The 19,523-nt window shown below is 38.4% G+C and overlaps 1 protein-coding gene across 8 annotated transcripts in view; it reads left to right on the top strand.

Moving 5' to 3' along the window:
- The window catches only part of BBS4 (Bardet-Biedl syndrome 4), a 164,466-nt gene that overhangs the window by 44,716 nt on the left and 100,227 nt on the right, over positions 1 to 19,523 (top strand). For 5 of the 8 annotated variants that reach the window (XM_084898034.1, XM_084898035.1, XM_084898033.1 and 2 more), the window contains exons 3-4: positions 7,574 to 7,653; positions 18,418 to 18,481. In XM_084898034.1, coding sequence (XP_084754160.1) covers positions 7,574 to 7,653; positions 18,418 to 18,481 — 144 coding nt within the window. Of the gene's footprint in view, positions 1 to 7,573; positions 7,654 to 18,417; positions 18,482 to 19,523 lie in introns of those variants that run through there. The other 3 variants (XM_084898039.1, XM_084898036.1, XM_084898037.1) reach the window with 2 other exon arrangements.

Here is a 19,523-nt window from a genome sequence, read left to right as displayed (position 1 = left end):
TTTGTGATGCTTTTGTCTATTTTGGGTATCAGGGTTATGCTGGCCTCAAACAAATTAGGAACTATTTTCTGTCCTATTTCTTGGAAGATTTTGTATAGAATTGATATTATTTTGTTCTTAAATGTTTGCTAGAATGTGACAGTGAAGTAATCTGGGCCTGAATTTTTTTTGTTGTTGTTGGTTTTTACTTTTTTTTTTTTTTTTTTAAATAAGTTTTTATTGTTCATATTATTACAAATGTTCCTTTTTTCCCCCCCTCCACCATTGCTCTCCTCCACCAGGTTCCCACCCCACCCTCTGCCCTTTCCCCACTCCCAATTGTCCTCATCCATAGGTGCACAGTTTATGTTCAGTCTCTTCCCACACCCCCCTCTCCCTTTTTCCCCAAGAATCGTCAGTTCACTCCCCTTCCATACCTCTGATTCTATTATATTCAACAGTTAATATTGTTCATCAGATTTTTTTTAAAAATTTCCTTGGTTTTTAGATTCACTTGTTGATAGTTACGTATTTGTTGTTCATAATTTTTATCTTTGTTTACTTTCTCTTCTGAAAGAACCCCCTTCAGCAATTCATATAATTCTGGTTTGGTGGTGATGAACTCCTTTAGCTTTTTTTTTATTAGTGAAGCTCGTTATCTGACCTTCGATTCTGAGTGATAGCTTTGCTGGATAGATTATCTTTGGCTGTAGGTTCTTGCTATTCATCACCTTGAATATTTCTTGCCATTCCCTTCTGGCCTGCATGGTTTCTGTTGAGAAGTCAGCTGACAATCGTATGGGTGCTCCTTTATAGGTAACTACCTTCTTTGCTCTTTCTGCTTTTAATATTCTCTCTTTGTCTTTTGCTCTTGGAATTTTAATTATGATGTGTCTTGGTGTGGTCCTCTTTGGATTCCTTTTGTTTGGAGTTCTGTGTGCTTCCTGGACTTGTAAGTCTAATTCTTTCACCAGGTGGGGGAAGTTTTCTGTCACTATTTCTTTCAGTATGTTTTCGATATCTTGCTCTCTCTCGTCTTCTGGGACCCCCATAATTCTGATGTTGGTTCGCTTGAAGTTGTCCCAGAGGTTTCTTACATTATCTTCAATTTTCTGGATTCTCTTGCCTTCTAGCTTCTGTGGAGGAGTGTCTTCTGGTTCTTTATGTTCCAAGTCTTTGACTTGATTCTTGCGATCTTCCATTCTGTTTTTAGGACTCTGTATAATATTTTTTATTTCAGACAATGTATTCTTTATTTCTTGTTGATCCCTTATCATTTCTTGTTGACTCCTTATTAATTCTAGTTGATCTCTTTTCATATCCTCATAGGTCTTATCCATCTTTTCTAGGAAATTCTTGAAAAACCTTATAAGCGTAGATTTGAACTCTATATCCAGTCGCTTTTTGTCCTCCATTTCTTTCGTTTGTGATCTATTTTGTTGTCGCATTTCGCAGTTACAGATGGGAGGGGATTTCAGGGTGGAGCCTATAGCCTTGGCTTCCGTCAGCCCCACCCTATGCGGGTCCTTCAGTACTCGCTGCAAGCGCCTCTGAGAGATGGGTGCCCTCGATTTTCGCCTGCTGCCAAACAGTCTATGCTCTCCTCCAATGAGCCCAGTATTGGGGTTCAGTTCAGTTGGAAGTGGAGTTGGAGGTGGTGTTCAGAGCAGACTGGAGCCCCAGTCTCCTTTCGGCCAGGGCAATCCCGCGGCACAGCCGACCGTCCCTTCTCTGCGCGCAATGTGCACGTTGCCAGGACCTCCTTTCGCCGCTCCCCCAGGGTTCCGCCTTACATCCCAGCTCCCTATGGATGAGCCTGGGTCCCCGGGGTCTGGCCTAGAACTGGGGTTCAGAGCAGTCAGAACTGGGGCCCAACACAGTCGGAGTGTTTATCTCCTTCCTGCTAGGGAACGCCAGCCAGGCACTCGGCCTCCCTCCTCTCCGGCTCCGTCCTCTCCATGCGCCGCTTGTCTCCGTACCTTGGGCTTTTACAGCTCCTCCGTGCTTCCTTCTGGTTTTCTCCCTGCTTCTCGTTGTAGAATTTCCAGTCAGTCGACTTTCCTGTAGTTCTGGGTAATATCCATTTTATATTTTAGTTGTATTTTATTGAAATTGTTGTGTGCGGCTGCAGCTAGGTGTTTACCTGGGCGCAGCCATCTTGGATCTCTCTCTTTTGTTGGTTTTTAAATATGAACTAAATTTCTTTAGTAGATGTGGAACTATTCAGATTATATATTTCTTTGGAGAGAACTTTGGTAATATTTTCCTTTCAAATAAATTTGTTCATTTCATCTAGTTTAATCAAGTTTATTTATTTATTTTTTAATAAATATACTTTATTAATTTTTTACAGAGAGGAGAGGGATAGAGAGCTAGACACATCAATCAGCTGCCTCCTGCACACCCCCCACCAGGGATGTGCCCACAACCAATGTACATACCCTTGACCAGAATCAAACCTGGGACCTTCCAGTCCGTTGACTGATACTCTAACAACTGAGCCAAACCGGTTTCGGCTTAATCAAGTTTATTGGCATTAGGTTTATAATACTCCTATATTTTCCTTTTAATATCTGAAAGATGTGTAATAATCTTCCCTCTATTGTTGCTTTTGGTAATTTTTGTCTTTTTCTTGATCAGTCTGGCTAGAGGTTTATACATTTATTGATCATTTCAAAGAATGAGCTTTTGATTTTGTCTCCCCCCGCCCCTCCTCTTTTGCTTTTCTGTTTCAATTTTATTGGTTTCTGCTCTTATCATCTAATACTAAAGGCCTGGTATACAAAATTTGTCTACTGGGAGGGGGGAGGTCCCTCAGCCCAGCCTGCCCCATCTTACGGACAGGGAGCCCACAGAGGATGTCCTAAGCTGCAGTCTGGCCTCACCTCTGTGGCAGGTGACTGGGCTGATCAGGGGAAGGGGCCAGCCTCATCACCCCACTGCTGCTGCCACTGCTGCAACCACCAAGGTGTTTTCATTAACACGAACTCCAGTCCCTTTGCCACAAAAAAAGACAACTTTCTTTAGGCATTTTCAAGATGTGATTTTCATATGATATGACCTTTCTTTCTTTCTTTCTTTCTTTCTTTCTTTCTTTCTTTCTTTCTTTCTTTCTTTCTTTCTTTCTGTCTTTCTGTCTTTCTGTCTTTCTGTCTTTCTGTCTTTCTGTCTTTCTGTCTTTCTCTGTCTTTCTGTCTTTCTGTCTTTCTGTCTTGTCTTTCTTGTCTTTCTTGTCTTTCTTGTCTTTCTTGTCTTTCTGTCTTTCTTGTCTTTCTTGTCTTTCTTTCCTTTCCTTTCCTCCTCACCTGAGGATATGTTTCCATTGATTTTTAGAGAGCTTGGGAGATAGAGGGAAAGACAGAGAGAAACATCAATATGAGAGGGACACTTTGATTGCTTGCCTCCTGCATGAGCCCCGACCTGAGCCCTTGCCAGGGAGGAGGCTGTAACCTAAGTACATGCCCTTGATCAGAATTAAACCCTGACCTTGTGGTCAGCTGGCTGAGGCTCTATCCACTGAGCCAAACTGGCTAGGGCAGAATATATTTCTTAGCCCCTCCAGCAGTGGGCCTTAGTTTTTTCCTCCAAGAGTGTGGTAGAAAAACCCTAGATCACCTTTTTGGATTCTTATTACCCAAGTTACCAAGAACATTACAAGTGGCATACAGGGAGCTTAGGCAATGAGTAATCAGAAAAGGTGTTTCCTCTGCAGCTCATGCGCAGAGGACCCCCTGTGTTTTTGTCCGCTGGGCTGGGGGCGTTCTGTCTGCTGGGCTTCTGTCTGATGGACTGGGGGCATGCTCTAAGCCCTGAGGCAGCTACAGGGGGCACGCCCTCAGCCTGGCATCCCTCTTGTGTCCCCTGGGCTAGAGGTGTGCCCTGAGCTGTGCGGCAGCGGCTCAGAGCACACTCTCAGTCCAGCAGCCCTGCATTGTGTCCAAGCCCTTCCTCCCTCTGTGTCCCGCCACGGCCACTATGGGTGCCACCATCTTTGTTGCGGAGTGATGGTTACCCTTTTATTAGATTAAATTTTCTTGTGTTTAATTTGCTTTTCTTTTTTAGGGTTCTTAAGAGAGAAACTTGGGTAATTAATTTGAGATCTTTTCTTTTGTAAGCATTTTGTATTTTATATTTTCCTTTAACCGCTGCTCACTTGGTTTATACACATTTCAAGTGTTATATTTTAACTTTTATACAACTCTTTATTTTTAAATTAATAGTCATTTTTAATATCAACAGTCATTGTTCACATTTTCTTTATTGCTTCATAAATATACAATTCTTTTTAAAAAAATATATTTTATTGATTTTGTACAGAGAGGAAGGGAGAGAGATAGAGAGTTAGAAACATCGATGAGAGAGAGTCATCGATCAGCTGTCTCTTGCACACCCCCTACTGGGGATATGCCCACAACCAAGGTACATGCCCTTGACTGGAATCGAACCCGAGACCTTTCAGTCCCCAAGCCGACGCTCTATCCATTTAACCAAACCGGTTTCGGCCATAAATATACAATTCTTAATTTAAAAAAAAATGTTTTAATTGAGTTCATAGAGAGATATTAGAGAGATATAAACATCTTTGATGAGAATCAGCTGCCTCCTGCACACCCCTTACTGGGGATTGAGCTCACATCCTGACATTGACTGGCTTATTTCACTCAGTATAATGTTCTCCAATTCCATCCAGGTTGCTGCAAATGATGAGAATTTCTTCCTTTTTATGGCAGCATAGTATTCCATTGTGTAGATGTACCATAGTTTTCTGATCTAGTCATCTGCTGATGGGCACCTAGGCTGTTTCCAAATTCTAGCTATTGTAAATTGTGCTGCTATGAACATAGGAGTGCATATATCCTTTTTTCATTGGTGTTTCTAGTTTCTTAGGATATATTCCTAGGAGTGAGATTACTGGGTCAAATGGGAGTTCCATTTTTAGTTTTTTGAGGAAACTCCATACTGTTCTCCACAGTAGCTGCACCAGTCTGCATTCCCACGGGCTGTGCACGGGGGTTCCTTTTTCTCCGCATTCTCGCCAGCACTTGTCACTTGTTGATTTGTTGATGTTAGCCATTCTGACAGGTGTGAGATGGTACTGCATTGTTGTTTTGATTTGCATCTCTCTGATGATTAGTGACTTTGAGCATGTTTTCATGTGCCTCTTGGCCTTCCTTCTGTCTTCTTTTGAAAAGATTCTATTTAAGTCCATTGCCCATTTTTTAATTGGATCATTTATCTTCCTTTTATTAAGCTGTGTAAGCTGTCTATAGATGTTGGAGATTAAACCTTTATCAGTGATAACATTTGCAAATATGTTCTCCCATACAGTGGGCTTTCTTGTTGTTTTGTTGATGGTTTCTTTTGCTGTAAAAAAGCATTTTATTTTGATGTAGTCCCATTTGTTTATTTTCTCTTTAGCTTCCATTGCCCTAGGGGCAGTATTAGTGAAGAAGTTCTTTTGGGATATGACAGAGATTTTTCTTTCTATAGATTCCTCTAGTATTTTTATGGTTTCCCTTCTTATGTTTAAGTTTTGTATCCATTTTGAGTTAATTTTTGTATATGGTGTAAGTTGGTGTTCTAGTTACACATTTTTGCATGTATCTGTCCAATTTTTCTTACACCATTTATTGAAGAGACTGTCATGACTCCACTGTATGTTCATGCCTCCTTTGTCAAATGTTAATTGAGCATAGGGATTTGGATCGATTTCTGGGTACTCTATTCTATTCCATTGATCTATATGCCTGTTCTTGTGCCAATACCAGGCTGTTTTGAGAACAGTGGCTTTGTAATACAGCTTGAAATCTGGTATTGAGATCCCTCCTACTTTACCCTTCTTTCTCAGAATTGCTGTGGCTATTCGGGGTCTTTTGCTGTTGTTGTTGTTCCAGATGAATTTTTGGAGAGTTCTTTCTAGGTCTGTGAAATATGCCGTTGGTATTTTATTTTAATTTTTTTATTTTTTTAAATAAATCTTTATTGTTCATATTATTACAAATGTTCCTCATTTTTCCCCTTCCATTGCTCCCTTCCACCAGGTTCCCACCCCATCCTCTGCCCTTTCCCCACCCCCCATTGACCTCATCCATAGGTGCACAGTTTATGTTCAATCTCTTCCCACACCCCCCACTCCCTTTTTCCCCAAGAATCGTCAGTTCACTCCCCTTCCATACCTCTGATTCTATTATATTCACCAGTTAATATTGTTCATCAGATTTTTTTTTTAATTCCCTTTGTTTTTAGATTCACTAGTTGCGTAGCTTTGCTGGGGTAGAGTATTTTTGGCTGTAGGTTCTTACTATTCATCATAATTAAAATTAAAATTCCAAGAGCAAAAGACAAAGACAGAATATTAAAAGCAGCAAGAGCAAAGCAGTTAGTTACCTATAAAAGAGCACTCATAGGATTGTCGGCTGAGTTCTCAACAGAAACTATGCAGGCCAGATGGAAATGGCAAGAAATAGTCAAAGTGATGAATAGCAAGAACCTACAACCAAGATTACTCTACGCAGCAAAGCTATCACTCAGAATTGGAAGTTAGATAAAGAGCTTCACAAATTAAAAAAAAAGCTAAAGGAGTTCATCACTGCCAAACCAGAATTACATGAAATGCTGAAAAGTATTTTTTCTTTTTGCTCTTCCGGTTGGGTGTTTTTTGCTTCCTCTTATTTCAAATCCTTGACTTGATTCTTGGGATCCTCTAGTCCAGTGTTTCCCAAACTTCTCTCATGACGAGAATCACCTGGTGGAGTTGTTAAAATACAGATTCCTGAATTCCAACTAGTATACAATTTTACCTATATGTTCCCAAAACTTCTAATTAGCACTTCTTAGTTGGGATTCAGGAATCTGTACTTTAACTACTCCACCAGGTGATTCTCATCATGAGAGAAGTTTGGGAAACACTGCTCTAGTCTACTGTTAAATCTTTGTATATTATTCTTCATTTTAATCATTGTATGCTTAATTTCTGACTGATTTTCCCCCATTTTTTTGGCATTCTCACTAAGATCCTTGAAGGTCTCACTAAGTTCCTCAGAGGTTTCTAGAAGATTCTTGAGTAACCTTATAACTATGATTTTGAACTCTATATCCAGTAGTTTGCTTGTTTCCACACCTATGCCAGCAGGTGGACATCCCCTGAGGGGTCCTGGACTGCATAAGGGCGCAGACTGGGCTAAGGGAATCCCCCTCCTGAGTGCATGGATTTTCATGTACCAGGCCTTTAGTATATAATAACATTCCTGAAATATTTTTAAAAAGTCTTCATATTTACCTTCCATATCTAGGGAGAGTGAGAGAGGAGAAGGGACAAACAATGATTTTATTTTCTTTCAGGCCAACTTATTTGAAAAACTAATATATGCTACAAAAAGTAAAAGAAACATATTTAATTTGTGCTAGTAGGACTTGTATCTCTTAGTTTAATAGTATTTACATTTTTGATGCACTGTGTTATGGACAGCAGCATGAAGAATTTAATGTTATATTGTAAAATGTTTGTGGTTAGTTTATATGTGAGGACAGTGTGATAAAAGAGAAAATCTTACAATTAACTGTGTTGTTTGTTTTGTCAAAATATGCTGCCCAGCTCCAGAGTTTCCTATTTTGGAGAAGCAGAATTGGCTGATACATCTCCACTATATCCGGAAGGATTATGAAGCATGCAAGGTGAGAGATTGAAATGATAGGCAGACTTTGGTTAGGCGGCTGACAGTGTCTTTCACACATTGTATCTGTCCCACTAATAATGTATGAATTGCTGTTTTCCCATACTTGGTGTATTTGTTAGCCTTTGCTATGATAATTCCATTTTAGAAACAACTTCAATTCCAGTGGTCTCCAACAACAGATGTCTATTTATTGCCCATGGGCCTTCCTATTGGCTGTGGGTTGGCTGGGTTTGACTACAAGTTGTGGGTCAGGTTCAGTTATGTTCCATGTGTCTTCTCATTTCAAGACCAGATGAAGGGGCATTCATTATCTGGGACATGTTAATCTCACAATGGAGGGCAGATGTTCAACCAGCATAGTATTTTTTACTTTTTGATCTCTGGATAGGTGAAAAGTGGTATTTTATTTAGTTTTATTTTATAATTCTCTTATTCTGGTGAGCTTGATCATCATTTGTTGGTTATATTCAAAATCCATCTGTATTTTTCCCCCTCTAAACTGTGTGTATGTTTATCACATACTATATGTTACATACTTGCTGGCAGACAATAGTATTAACATGCAAAATACATCCTTGGTATTGTCTTTTTTGGCATTCAGAGATTTGTAATGTTCCTAAGGTTGTGGTTTTTTTGTTTGTTTGTTTGTTTGTTTTTTAAATATATTTTATTGATTTTGTACAGAGAGGAAGGGAGAGAGATAGAGAGTTAGAAACATCAATGAGAGAGAGTCATCGATCAGCTGCCTCTTGCACACCCCCACTGGGGATATGCCCGCAACCAAGGTACATGCCCTTGACCGGAATCGAGCCCGGGACCCTTTAGTCCCCAAGCCGACGCTCTATCTATTGAGCCAAACCGGTCTTCAAGGTTATGGTTTTTAATTTATACCTGTAGTTTTTATATCTATGGCAATGCACAGACCTAGCAATGTTTAGTACCAGTCTGAATCTTGAAAGGTTTCTTTCTTTCCTTCTGTGATAATTATTTTCTTTTTGTTTCCCTTTTTCTTTTTTAACAACTTTCTCTGTTTCCTTTTTTGACTTCTCTTTCTCTGCTTATTTTTTAAGAGTTGGGACTGACCCCTTTCTCTGCTCATTTCACATACTCCCTCCTGATCTCCAGACTAATGTGATACTTACTGAATATTTCAGTCATTTCAAATTTATCTTTTCTGTGGCTGAATTTATTGGCTTCCTTCCAAACCTATTCATTCTCCTGTTCCATATCTCAAGGATAGTTACTATCATTCACCCAGCTGTCTATGTGAGAATACCCTGACCCACTTTCCCTAATATAATATAGATAACCATCAAGTTCTGGTGCTCCTTCTCTTATTGTCTCTTGAAATTGCTTCTTTATCCTCTCCATGCCTTAGTTTAGGGGTGTCGAACTCAATCAGAGAAGGGGCTAAAATCTAAAATCCAGCCTAAATCGCGGGCCGAATGGTTTACTGAACAGTCATAAACTGACAATGTCATAAACTGACAGCGGAGTGCAGTGATGACAGCGCGGTGCGGGCCACATTGCAAGGCCTGGCAGGCTGGATTTGGCCTGCGAGCCTTGTGTTTGACACATGTGCTTAGTTAATCCCCTTCATTTTAATTTAAATTAGCAAAAGTGTTCTTATACCAACTTTGCCTCTATTCTTGCACCCTTCCCATCTATTTTCAACAATGCTTCCCACAATTTTTTTTTTTTTTAATAGAGCAAATAGAATCAGGTTACTTACTGCTTAAGACTTTTTAATATTTCCCCATTGTTCTCAGCCTTTTTAGCATGGCATTTGAAAACTTTCTCTCTGACTTTCCTGGCCACCTCATATTTTCCACCTCCTGCCAACACAGGATTTAAAACTGTTTACTCTGGAAAGCTTTATCTGGCTCTCAAAGTTAGAATCAGGTGCTTGCCCTCTGAGCTCCCATAGCACCTGGGGCTTAGCCCACCATAGTAGAAAGTGGAGCCTGTATTTTGCTCATCAGAGGTTTTTTTTTTTGTTGTTGTTGTTGTTGTTTTTCTTAGCTTAACTAGATAGGTTTTAGGTAGGGTTAGCAAACTTTTTCTTTAAGGGACCAGATGGCAACTATTTTAGGCTTTGCAGGCACAAATAGTCTCTGTCTCATAAGCTTAATATTCTCTCTCTCTCTCTCTCTCTCTCTCTCTCTCTCTCTCTCTCTCTCTCTATTTATTTATTTTTTCACTTCTTTATTGATTAAGGTATCACATATTTGTCCTTAACCCCCCCATTACAATCCCCAACCCCTCCCCACTCATGCCCCCAACCCCTTATTGTCCTTGACCACTGGTTAGGCTCATATGTATGCACAAAAGTCCTTTGGTTGATCTATCCCTTTTATCCCCACCCTCCCTCTGAGGTCCAACAGTTTGACCCATGGCTCCTTATTTCTGAGTTTGTTCTTGTTCATCAGTCTATGTTGTTCATCATTTCCCCTAGATGAGTGAGATCATGTCCTACTAGAAATATAAGAATCGAAAATAAGACAAGCAATAATGCTCATGCTGAAAGGCATCTGAATCAGTCTGTAGTGAGTTTCTTTCTGGGCCAACAGTTCTTTTGAGGCCCAATTTCAATGTCAACAGATCCTTATGTGTATATGTCAGCAATGATATTTCAGTTCTGGATGGTGGACAAATGGAGGTAATACAGGTCCAACTCTTTCTGGTTTGGTCCTGGACAGCCTGCAGTGACACACAGCTGCTGACTGCTTTTATGGCAAGGTGATGTCAGTGTCTTCCATATCTGGACTGCTTCTCTTCTGTCTTCATGGCTATTCTGTAGTCCTGTCAATTCCTCTCTGTTGCAGAAATCCATATGATCTCGGAGTTGTTTTCTGAAAATATACAAACATATTCTCTACCAAAAGTTAATAAAGGAATATTTTCTATAAATTTGACTTGGGATCCTTTTTCATTTTTTGCTCAAATGATTTTCCTCTGACTTGTTTTGAGACCATATGTGTTTTTCATGGGTGTCTTGCTGTTAGCATTACAAATAATTTTCTAAAGTACAAATTTTCTAGATGTAATTTACTTACAGGATATTTTTCCTTACATGGTATTCTTCTACTTTCCTCCTTTTTTGATTTAAATATTAGGAGGCTTTTGAAAATTTTATAATGTAGTCTTGATAGCTTTTAAATTTTAATTTTTTGCACTATAATATGACTGCTTTAGGTTCGTTTCCTGTTGTGCAATTTTATCACAACATGAACTACCAATAAAAATTTTAGTTAACACTTTAAGGACAGCTTTTAGTCTAGTACAATGAATTTTTTTTAGAATATTTCCTTATTTCAATTAGCCAATTTAAATTAGCTTGAAAACTTGACTACTATTTTACTGTCAAATTTATTACTCTAAAAACACTCGTATTTTACCCTGTAAATATTAGGGGAAAGGATTATTTGCCTTCTTGAGTAGGCTCTGAGCATTCCTGGTGCCAAGCTGGGTTTAGATATCAAAACCCACCTCCTCACACCATGGGTTCAAGACAACTCAAATAAGTCTTGTTGCAGTGAGAGGGCAGCTGCTGTCGTCCAAGTTGTCTGTTACCTGGGTCCCAATTTGAGCTGGGCATGGGAAGCTTAGCAGCCATGGGGGCAGGAGACCTCTCCTAGCAGAGATGAGGGTTCAGGCCCCTGCAGAATTGGGGGGGTGAAGGTCTGTGCCCCACCTCAGTTGACCCCCAAGTTCTCTCCTGATGGTCCCTCTTTGATTGTGCCTGTCTTAGGTTGTTCCTTCACCGAGGAATCTCTGGCTAACCAGCCATCCTCTGGGGCCAAACAGGGTGATGTGAGGTTCAGTTCTGTCTCCTTGGTAACCTATGCCCCCATGGCCTCCACACCCAGCTCTTACCTTGTGATCCTCTCATCTAACAAGAGATGTGTTACCTTTGTCTCCAAGCACCAAAAAGATGATTTTTTATTGATCACATATCTTGGGGAACCCGGGTTTCTTCTCCAGGGAGGGTCCTGCTTGCCCCACTGGGTGAGAGACAGATCCATGGTACCAGTCATCACAAGGCTTCGACATGAACAAAAAACTCAGGCAATAGCTGTATGCAATTGGATTGTGAGAAGAGGTTCCCTCTTGGCCAAAAGGGCAAGAGGGAGCAATATAGAATGCTCATGTGCCTGCCCAGGTGGCCTACACAATGAATTGATTAAATCCTTTCATGTCCTTTTAAATTGCTGCCAGACATTCAAAGAGTTAATTTGGCCAAAACTGGTTTGGCTCAGTGGATAGAGCATCGGCCTGCGGACTAAAAGGTCCCAGGTTCGATTCCGGTCAAGGGCATGTACCTTGGTTGCGAGCACATCCCCGGTAGGGGGTGTGCAAGAGGCAGCTGATCGATGATTCTCTCTCATCGATGTTTCTAGCTCTCTCTCTCCCTTCCTCTCTGTAAAAAATCAATAAAATATATTTTAAAAAAAAGTTAATTCATAAGTTTGCTTGGGATAATTGTATAATATCCTGTTGTAATTCTAAAATATCAAGAGATGTGTTACCTTTGTCTCCAAGCACCAAAAAGATGATTTTTTATTGATCCCCAGGGGTGCGCGGTAATATTATAAGTAATTGAGGTAACACAAATCTGGAAAAATTTTAATGACATTGTAGAATAATATCATGTAAGGATATTCTTTGTTCTAGGCCATGGCAATTCCATTTCATACTGGCTGTCCATTTCCTTTTCTATGGAACAGATCTTAGTTACATTTTCTGGCCCTCTCAGAGGGGCTAATAGTGATAGTAGTGACACCCTTTCTTTGGTGTCCACATAAGCCAGAAACCTCTCTTTAATTTTACACACAAAGGGGCAGTGTTTTGATTTTGTGTCATACAGAAGGGAAGCTTTCATGCCTCACCCATGGTCCTCCTGGATGACCAAGGTATTTGGTATTATTGGTAACTACATTAGGCAGGGGATCAGCCCATGTAAGGGGTCTTACCCGTGAAGGATCAGGAGCATAAGTACAAAATACTTCCCCATTTGCCCCAGGTAATATTACTGTACAGCTGATGATTGCTAGCATTGCTAGAAAGACGTTATCAGGCATTCTTGGGTTTCTGATTACCTTACAATTTCTTCCCTGAGGTTTGACGTTCTCATTGATGTTTCTCTGTCTCTGGATCTATTTTTGTTTTCATCAGTTTATGTTGTTCATTATATTCCACAAATGAGTGAGATCATGTGATGTTTATCTTTCTCTGCCTGGCTTATTTCACTTAGCATAATGTTCTCCATCTCCATCCATGTTGTTGCAAATTGTAAGAGCTCCTTTTTTAACGCAGCATACCGGTAGTATTCCATTGTGTAGATGTACCACAGTTTTTTAATCCACTCACCTGACGGGCACTTAGGCTGTTTCCAAATCTTAGCTATGGTGAATTGTGCTGCTATGAACATAGGGGTGCATATATCCTTTCTGATTGATGTTTTTAGTTTTTTGGGATATATTCCTAGAAGTGGGATCACTGGGTCAAATGGGAGTTCCATTTTTAGTTTTTTGAGGAAACTCCATACTGTTCTCCACAGTGGCTGCACCAGTCTGCATTCCCACCAGCAGTGCACAAGGGTTCCTCTTTCTCCGCATCTTCGCTAGCACTTGTCATTTGTTGACTTGTGGATAATAGCCATTCTGACAGGTGTGAGATGGTACCACATTGTTGTTTTAATTTGTATCTCACTGATGATTAGAGACTTGGAGGAGGTTTTCATATGTCTCTTGGCCTTCCTGTCTCCTTTGGAAAAGTGTCTATTTAGATCAGTTGCCCACTTTTCGATTGGGTTGTTTATCCTTTTTGTTAAGCTGCATTAGTTCCCTGAAAATGTTGGAGATTAAACCATTATTGTTGATATCATTGGCAAATATGTTCTCCCATGTTGTGGGCTTTCTTGTTGTTTTGTTGATGGTTTCCTTTGCTGTACAAAAGCTTTTTATTTTGATGTAGTCCCATTTGTTTATTTTCTCTTTAGCTTCTATTGCCCTAGGAGCAGTATCAGTGAAGAAGTTCTTTAGGCATATGTCAGAGATTTTTCTTTCTAAAGATTCCTCTAGTATTTTTATGGTTTCCCTTCTTATGTTTAAGTCTTGTATCCATTTTGAGTTAATTTTTGTATATGGTGTAAGTTGGTGTTCTAGTTTCATTTTTTTGCATGTATCTGTCCAATTTTCCCAACACCATTTATTGAAGTGACTGTCTTGACTCCATTGTATGTTCATGCCTCCTTTGTCAAATATTAATTGAGTATAGCGATTTGGATCAATTTAGAGGTTCTCTATTTTATTCTATTGATGTATTTGTCTCTTTTATGCCAATACCAGGTAGTTTTGAGAACAGTGGCTTTGTAATATAGCTTGATATCTGGTATTAAGATCCCTCCTAGTTTGTTTTTATTTCTCAGGATTGCTGTAGCTATTTGGGGTCTTTTTTTTTTTTTATTCCAGATGAATTTTTTTTGGAGAGTTCTTTCTAGGTCTGTGAAATATGCTGTTGGTATTTTAATGGGAAGTGCATTGAATTTTTAGATTGCTTTGGGTATTATGGACATTTTGATGATGTTTATTCTGCCAATCCATCAACATGATATGTTCTTCCATCTGTTTATGTCTTTCCCTATCTATTTTTTCAGTGTTGTGTAGTTTTTTGCGTATAGGTCTTTTACCTCATTAGTTAATTTTATTCCTAGGTATCTTAATTTTTTGTGTGTGATGGTAAATGGGATTGCTTTTATAGTCTCCCTTTCTGTAATTTTATTATTGGTGTATAGAAATGCTATAGATTTCTTGGCATTTATTTTGTATCCTGCTACTCTTCCAAATTCACTTATTAAGTCTAGTAATTTTTTGATGGAGTCTTTAGGGTTTTTTATGTACAGTATTATATCATCTGCAAATAAGGACAGTTTTACTTTTTCTTTTCCAATTTGGATACCTTTTATTTCTTCTTCATGTCTGATTGCTATGGTTAGTACTTCCAGAGTTTTAGAATCTTCCTGAGTATGTTTTGGCTAGTACTTTCAGTACTGTGTCAAACAGGAGTGGTGAGAGTGGGCAATCTTGTCTTGTTCCTGTTCTTAAGGGAAACGGTTTTACTTTTTCCCATTGAGTATGATGTTGGCTGTGGGTTTGTCATATATGGCTTTTAGTATGTTTGCGAATGATCCTTCTGTTCCTACCTTGCTAAGTTTTTAATCAAGAAAGGGTGTTGGATTTTGTTAAATGCTTTTTCTGCATCAATTGATATGACTATGATATTTTTATCTCTCAATTTGTTTATGTGATGTATCATGTTTATTGATTTGTGAATATTGTACCATCCTTGCATCCCCAGGATAAATTCTACTTGGTCATGGTGTATGATCTTTCTGATGTATTGCTGGATCAGATTTGCTAGAATTTTGTTGAGGATTTTGGCATGTATGTTCATGAGGGACATTGGCCTGTAATTCTCTTTCATTGTGTTGTGTTTATCTGGTTTTGGTATTAGGGTGATGCTGGCTTCATAGAAGGAGCTTGGAAGTGTTCCTTCCTCTTGAATATTCTGGAATAGTCTGAGGACAGGTTTTAGTTCTTCCTTGAATGTTTGGTAAAACTCCCCTGTGAAGCCATCTGGCCCAGGGCTTTTGTTCGCTGGAAGCTTTTTGATGACTGCTTTAATTTCAATGACTGCCTATTTAGATTTTTTAATATCTTCTTGATTAAGTTTGGAAGCTTGCATTTTTCTAGGAATGTGTCCATTTCCCCCAGGCTGTCTAGTTTGTTAGAATAGAGTTGTTCATAGTATTTTTTTTAATAAGCCTTTATATTTCTGTGGGATCTGTTGTTATTTCACTTCTTTCATTTCTGATTTTGTTTATTCAGGTCCTCTCTCTTTGCTTTTCTGTTAGCCTAGCTAGAGGTTCATCAATCTTTTTTATCCTTTCAAGGAACCAGCTCTTGGTTTTATTGATCTTTTGTATCTTCTTCTTTTTTTTTTTTTTTTGTCTCTGTGTCATTCATTTCTGCTCTGATCTTTATTATTTCCTTCCTTTTGCTCACTGTGGGCTTTACTTGTTGCTCTCTTTCTAATTCTTTGAGCTGTTGAGTTAGATTATTTATTACCCTTTTTTCTTGTTTTTTTGAGGTAGCCCTTTAGAGCTATACATTTTCCTCTCTGAACTGCTTTCATTGTGTCTCATAGTATTTGTATTGTTGTGTTTTTATTGTTATTAGTCTCCAGGAATTTTTTAATTTTTTCTTTGATATCATTGTTAACCCAATCATTATTTAATTGCATGCTATTCAGCTTCCAAGTGTTTGAATTTTTTGGAGTGTTTTTATTATAGTTTATTTCTAATATTATGCCATTGTGCTCTGAGAAAATGATTGATATGATTTCAGTCTTTTTGAATTTGGGGAGACTTTGTTTATGACTCAATATGTGGTCCATTTTTGAAAATGTCCCATGTCTACTTGAGAAGAATGTATATTCTGAGGCTTTGGGGTGAAATGCTCTGAAGATGTCAATTAAGTCCATCTGACCTACTGAGTCATTTAGAATTGCTGTTTCATTGCTGATTTTTTGTTTAGTTGATTTATCCCAGTGATGTCAGTGGTGTATTAATGTCTCCTACTATCATTGTATTGTTGTTGATTTCACCCTTGATAATTTCCAGGAGATTTTTTATGTATTTGGGGTGCTCCTGAATTGGGTGCATATATGTTTATCAGGGTTATATCCTCTTGTTGTATTGATCCCTTTATTATTATGAAGTGGCCTTTCTTATCATTTTGTTATGGCCTTTACTTTGAGGTCTATTTTGTCAGAAATAAGTACTGCTATCCCAGCTTTTCTTTTCTTTTCTTTCTTTCTTTTTTTTTTTCTTCATTTCCAGTTGCCTGAAAGATGTTTTTCCATCCCTTCACTTTCAATCTATATGAGTCCTTTTTTCTGAGGTGGGTCTCTTGTAGACAGCATATATATGGGTGTTGTTGTTGTTGTTATTTTTTTTTTTTTTTTTTTTTTTTTTTTTTTTGTGTGTGTGTGTGTGTGTGTGTGTGTGTGTTTATCCATTCAGCCACTCCATGTCTTTTGAGTGGAGCATTTAGTCCATTTACGTTTAAAGTTATTATTAAAAGGTACTTGTTTGTAGCCATTTTTATTTTTTGAGACTGTGTTCCTTCCTACCTTTTTATCTTTTCTTTTTACACCAGTCCCTTTAGCATTTCTTGCATTGCTAGCTTGGTAGTGATAAACTCACTAGCATGTTTTTGTCTGTGGAGCTCCTTATTTGCCTTTCAATTTCAAATGATAACTTTGCTGGATAGAGTATTCTTGGATTATGTCCCTTGGTTTGCATCATTTTGTAGATTTCCTTCAATTTTTTTTTTTTCTGGCCTGATGTGTTTCAGTTGAGAAATCCTTTGATAATCTAATGGGGGTTCCCTTATATGTAACTTTCTGTCTTTATCTTAAAGCCTTTAAGATTCTCTCTTTGTCCTGAGTATTGGCCATAGTAATTATGATGTGTCTTGGTATGGGTCTTTTTGGTTTCATTCTGTTTAGGACTCTCTGAGCTTGTATGATTTTTTTTTTTTTTTCCTTCCACATCAGGGAAATTTTCTGACATTATTTCTTCAAATAGTTTTTTTTAACCCTTGTTTTTCTTCCTGTTGTTCTGGTACCTCTATTATTCGTATGTTGCTTCGTTTCATGTTGTTCCATAGCTCCATTAGGCTTGCCTCATGTCTTTTAATTTTTTTCTCCAATTCCAATTCATTTTGGCTGTGTTTTGCTTTCCTGTCTTCTAGTTCACTAATTTGGTCCTACGCTTCTCCTAGTCTACTGTTGAAACTTTCCATGGTGTTTTTTATTGCAGCTATATTACTCTTCATTTCTTCTTGATTCTTATATAAGTTGTTGATTTTTTCATCCATTTCTTCTTGACTCTTGCATATGGTGTTAATTTTTTCTTCCATCCGATTTATGAACTCTATGACCCTTATTTGAATTCTTTTTCTGACATATTGCATACCTCTGTTTCACTTACGAGCTTTTCTGGCATTTCCTCCTTTTTCTTTCCTTTGGTGACATCTTTGTTTACACACTTTTGATCTCACCGACTTATCTATATGTCAAGCTATGCCGTGGGTTGCCGTAGCTTCTCTGGCTGCAGTTGCTCCTTGGGTCGTTATGATAGCAGCTGCTTCTCAGTTGGCAGCAGTTCCTCTGGTGGGTGCTGTTTGCAGCAGTGTTGCCTCCTCTGGCTGTAGGGGGAGGCTCTCGTATAGCTTCTGTTCCTTGGACGGGTTTGGGCTTTTTCCAGGGACTTCTGCCCTTCCCTGGTGCAAACTATCTCACCAGCTGTGTCTCCTCATCAAATTCGGGCTGAATTCCTCTTGTTTCAGCTGCTCCCTCCACCCGCTCCAGGACAAGGCTCAGGATACATCCATCTATTCTGCCACCATCTTTTCTCCCCTGTTTTATTTTTTTTTTTAACGAGAGCTTTAAAACTATGAGAGCTGTTCAAAAATAGGCTATACAGGTTAGATTTGGACTGTGGGCTATAATTTGCCACCCCCTATTGTAGAATACGTGGCCATCAAGAGAGGAGATTTTTTAAACATCTGAATTAACTACTTTATTAGTAATTATTCTGGATTCTTACATCTGCTCCTTGTTCCTATCTACCCTTTCTTTAAAATCCTGGAAGACATTTAACCATTCTTCAAAAGTATTTTTCTTTATCTTTCAGGCTATTATCAAACAGCAGCTTCAGGAGACCCAGGGGCTATGTGAATATGCTATCTATGTCCAAGGTAAGACATATATTTCTTTTCTTGTTAGAGAATGCACATTTTGCCTATATTTCTGGAAAAAGAGCAAACAACTTATGAAATGCTTAAATTCAAGTGAGTACTCTACAAAGGTTTTTTTCTTTTCAGTGTTAGTTTTTTATTTTATTTTTAAATACTGTGCTACATTTGCTTTAATTTATTTTATGTTTTTTTTTTATTTTTATTGATTTCAGGGAGAGAGCAATAGAAACATCAATGATGAGAGAGAAACATCTATCAGATGCCTCTTTCATGCCCCCTACCGGGGAATCTAGCTTTCAACCAAGTCATATGCCCCTGATTGAGTCGAACATGGAACCCTTTAGTCTGCAGGCCAACTTTCTGTCCACTGAACGAAATTGGTTAGCGCCAGTGTTGGTTTTTTAAATTGGAACATATGAAGGGGTGGGGAGATGAGGACACATATGTAATACCTTAATCAATCAATAAATTAAAAAATAAAAAATAAATAAAAATAGGGATTTAAATATTTCTAGAGAATTAAAAAAAATAAATAAAATAAATAGAAACATAATTCTTAGGCTAGATTTGACCTCCAAAATGACTGGTTATGTTTTAAGAAAGATGCTACCATCCTTCACCCCATTTCTAGTTTCTGCCTAGTATTTTTCAGAATGGATATTAGGGTCCTTGCTTCTGCAATAGTGTCAGGCCCAGAAAAGGCTTTAAAAAGGTTCCTTGTAATCAGGCTAAAATAGATGAGGAAAGACTTGAGGATTTTTGGTAAGGTGAGTCAGGATGAAGGGAAGTAGCCCAGAGATATACAGGATAAAGAAGAGAATAAATGAAATTCATTAGAAATAAAATATAGAAACTATTTTCTGAAATTTTACTCTCTAGTGCCAAAGTTGCATCCCTAATTTTCCCATGAACTTTTCTTTTTGAGCTTTTTTTGTATAAATGAATTATTTTGTTGACCACTCATTGCCATTGTGGTCTTCAGATTTGTATATAATTTTCTGGCAAAATTGGTAAAATATTGACACATCTAGGACATCATGGC

The sequence above is a fragment of the Pipistrellus hanaki genome (assembly GCF_964339955.1).
Source record: "Pipistrellus hanaki genome assembly, chromosome: 1".
Lineage (NCBI taxonomy): Eukaryota > Metazoa > Chordata > Mammalia > Chiroptera > Vespertilionidae > Pipistrellus > Pipistrellus hanaki.
Note: the sequence above shows the minus strand (reverse complement) of the source record. Positions and strands in the feature narration are given on the sequence as shown.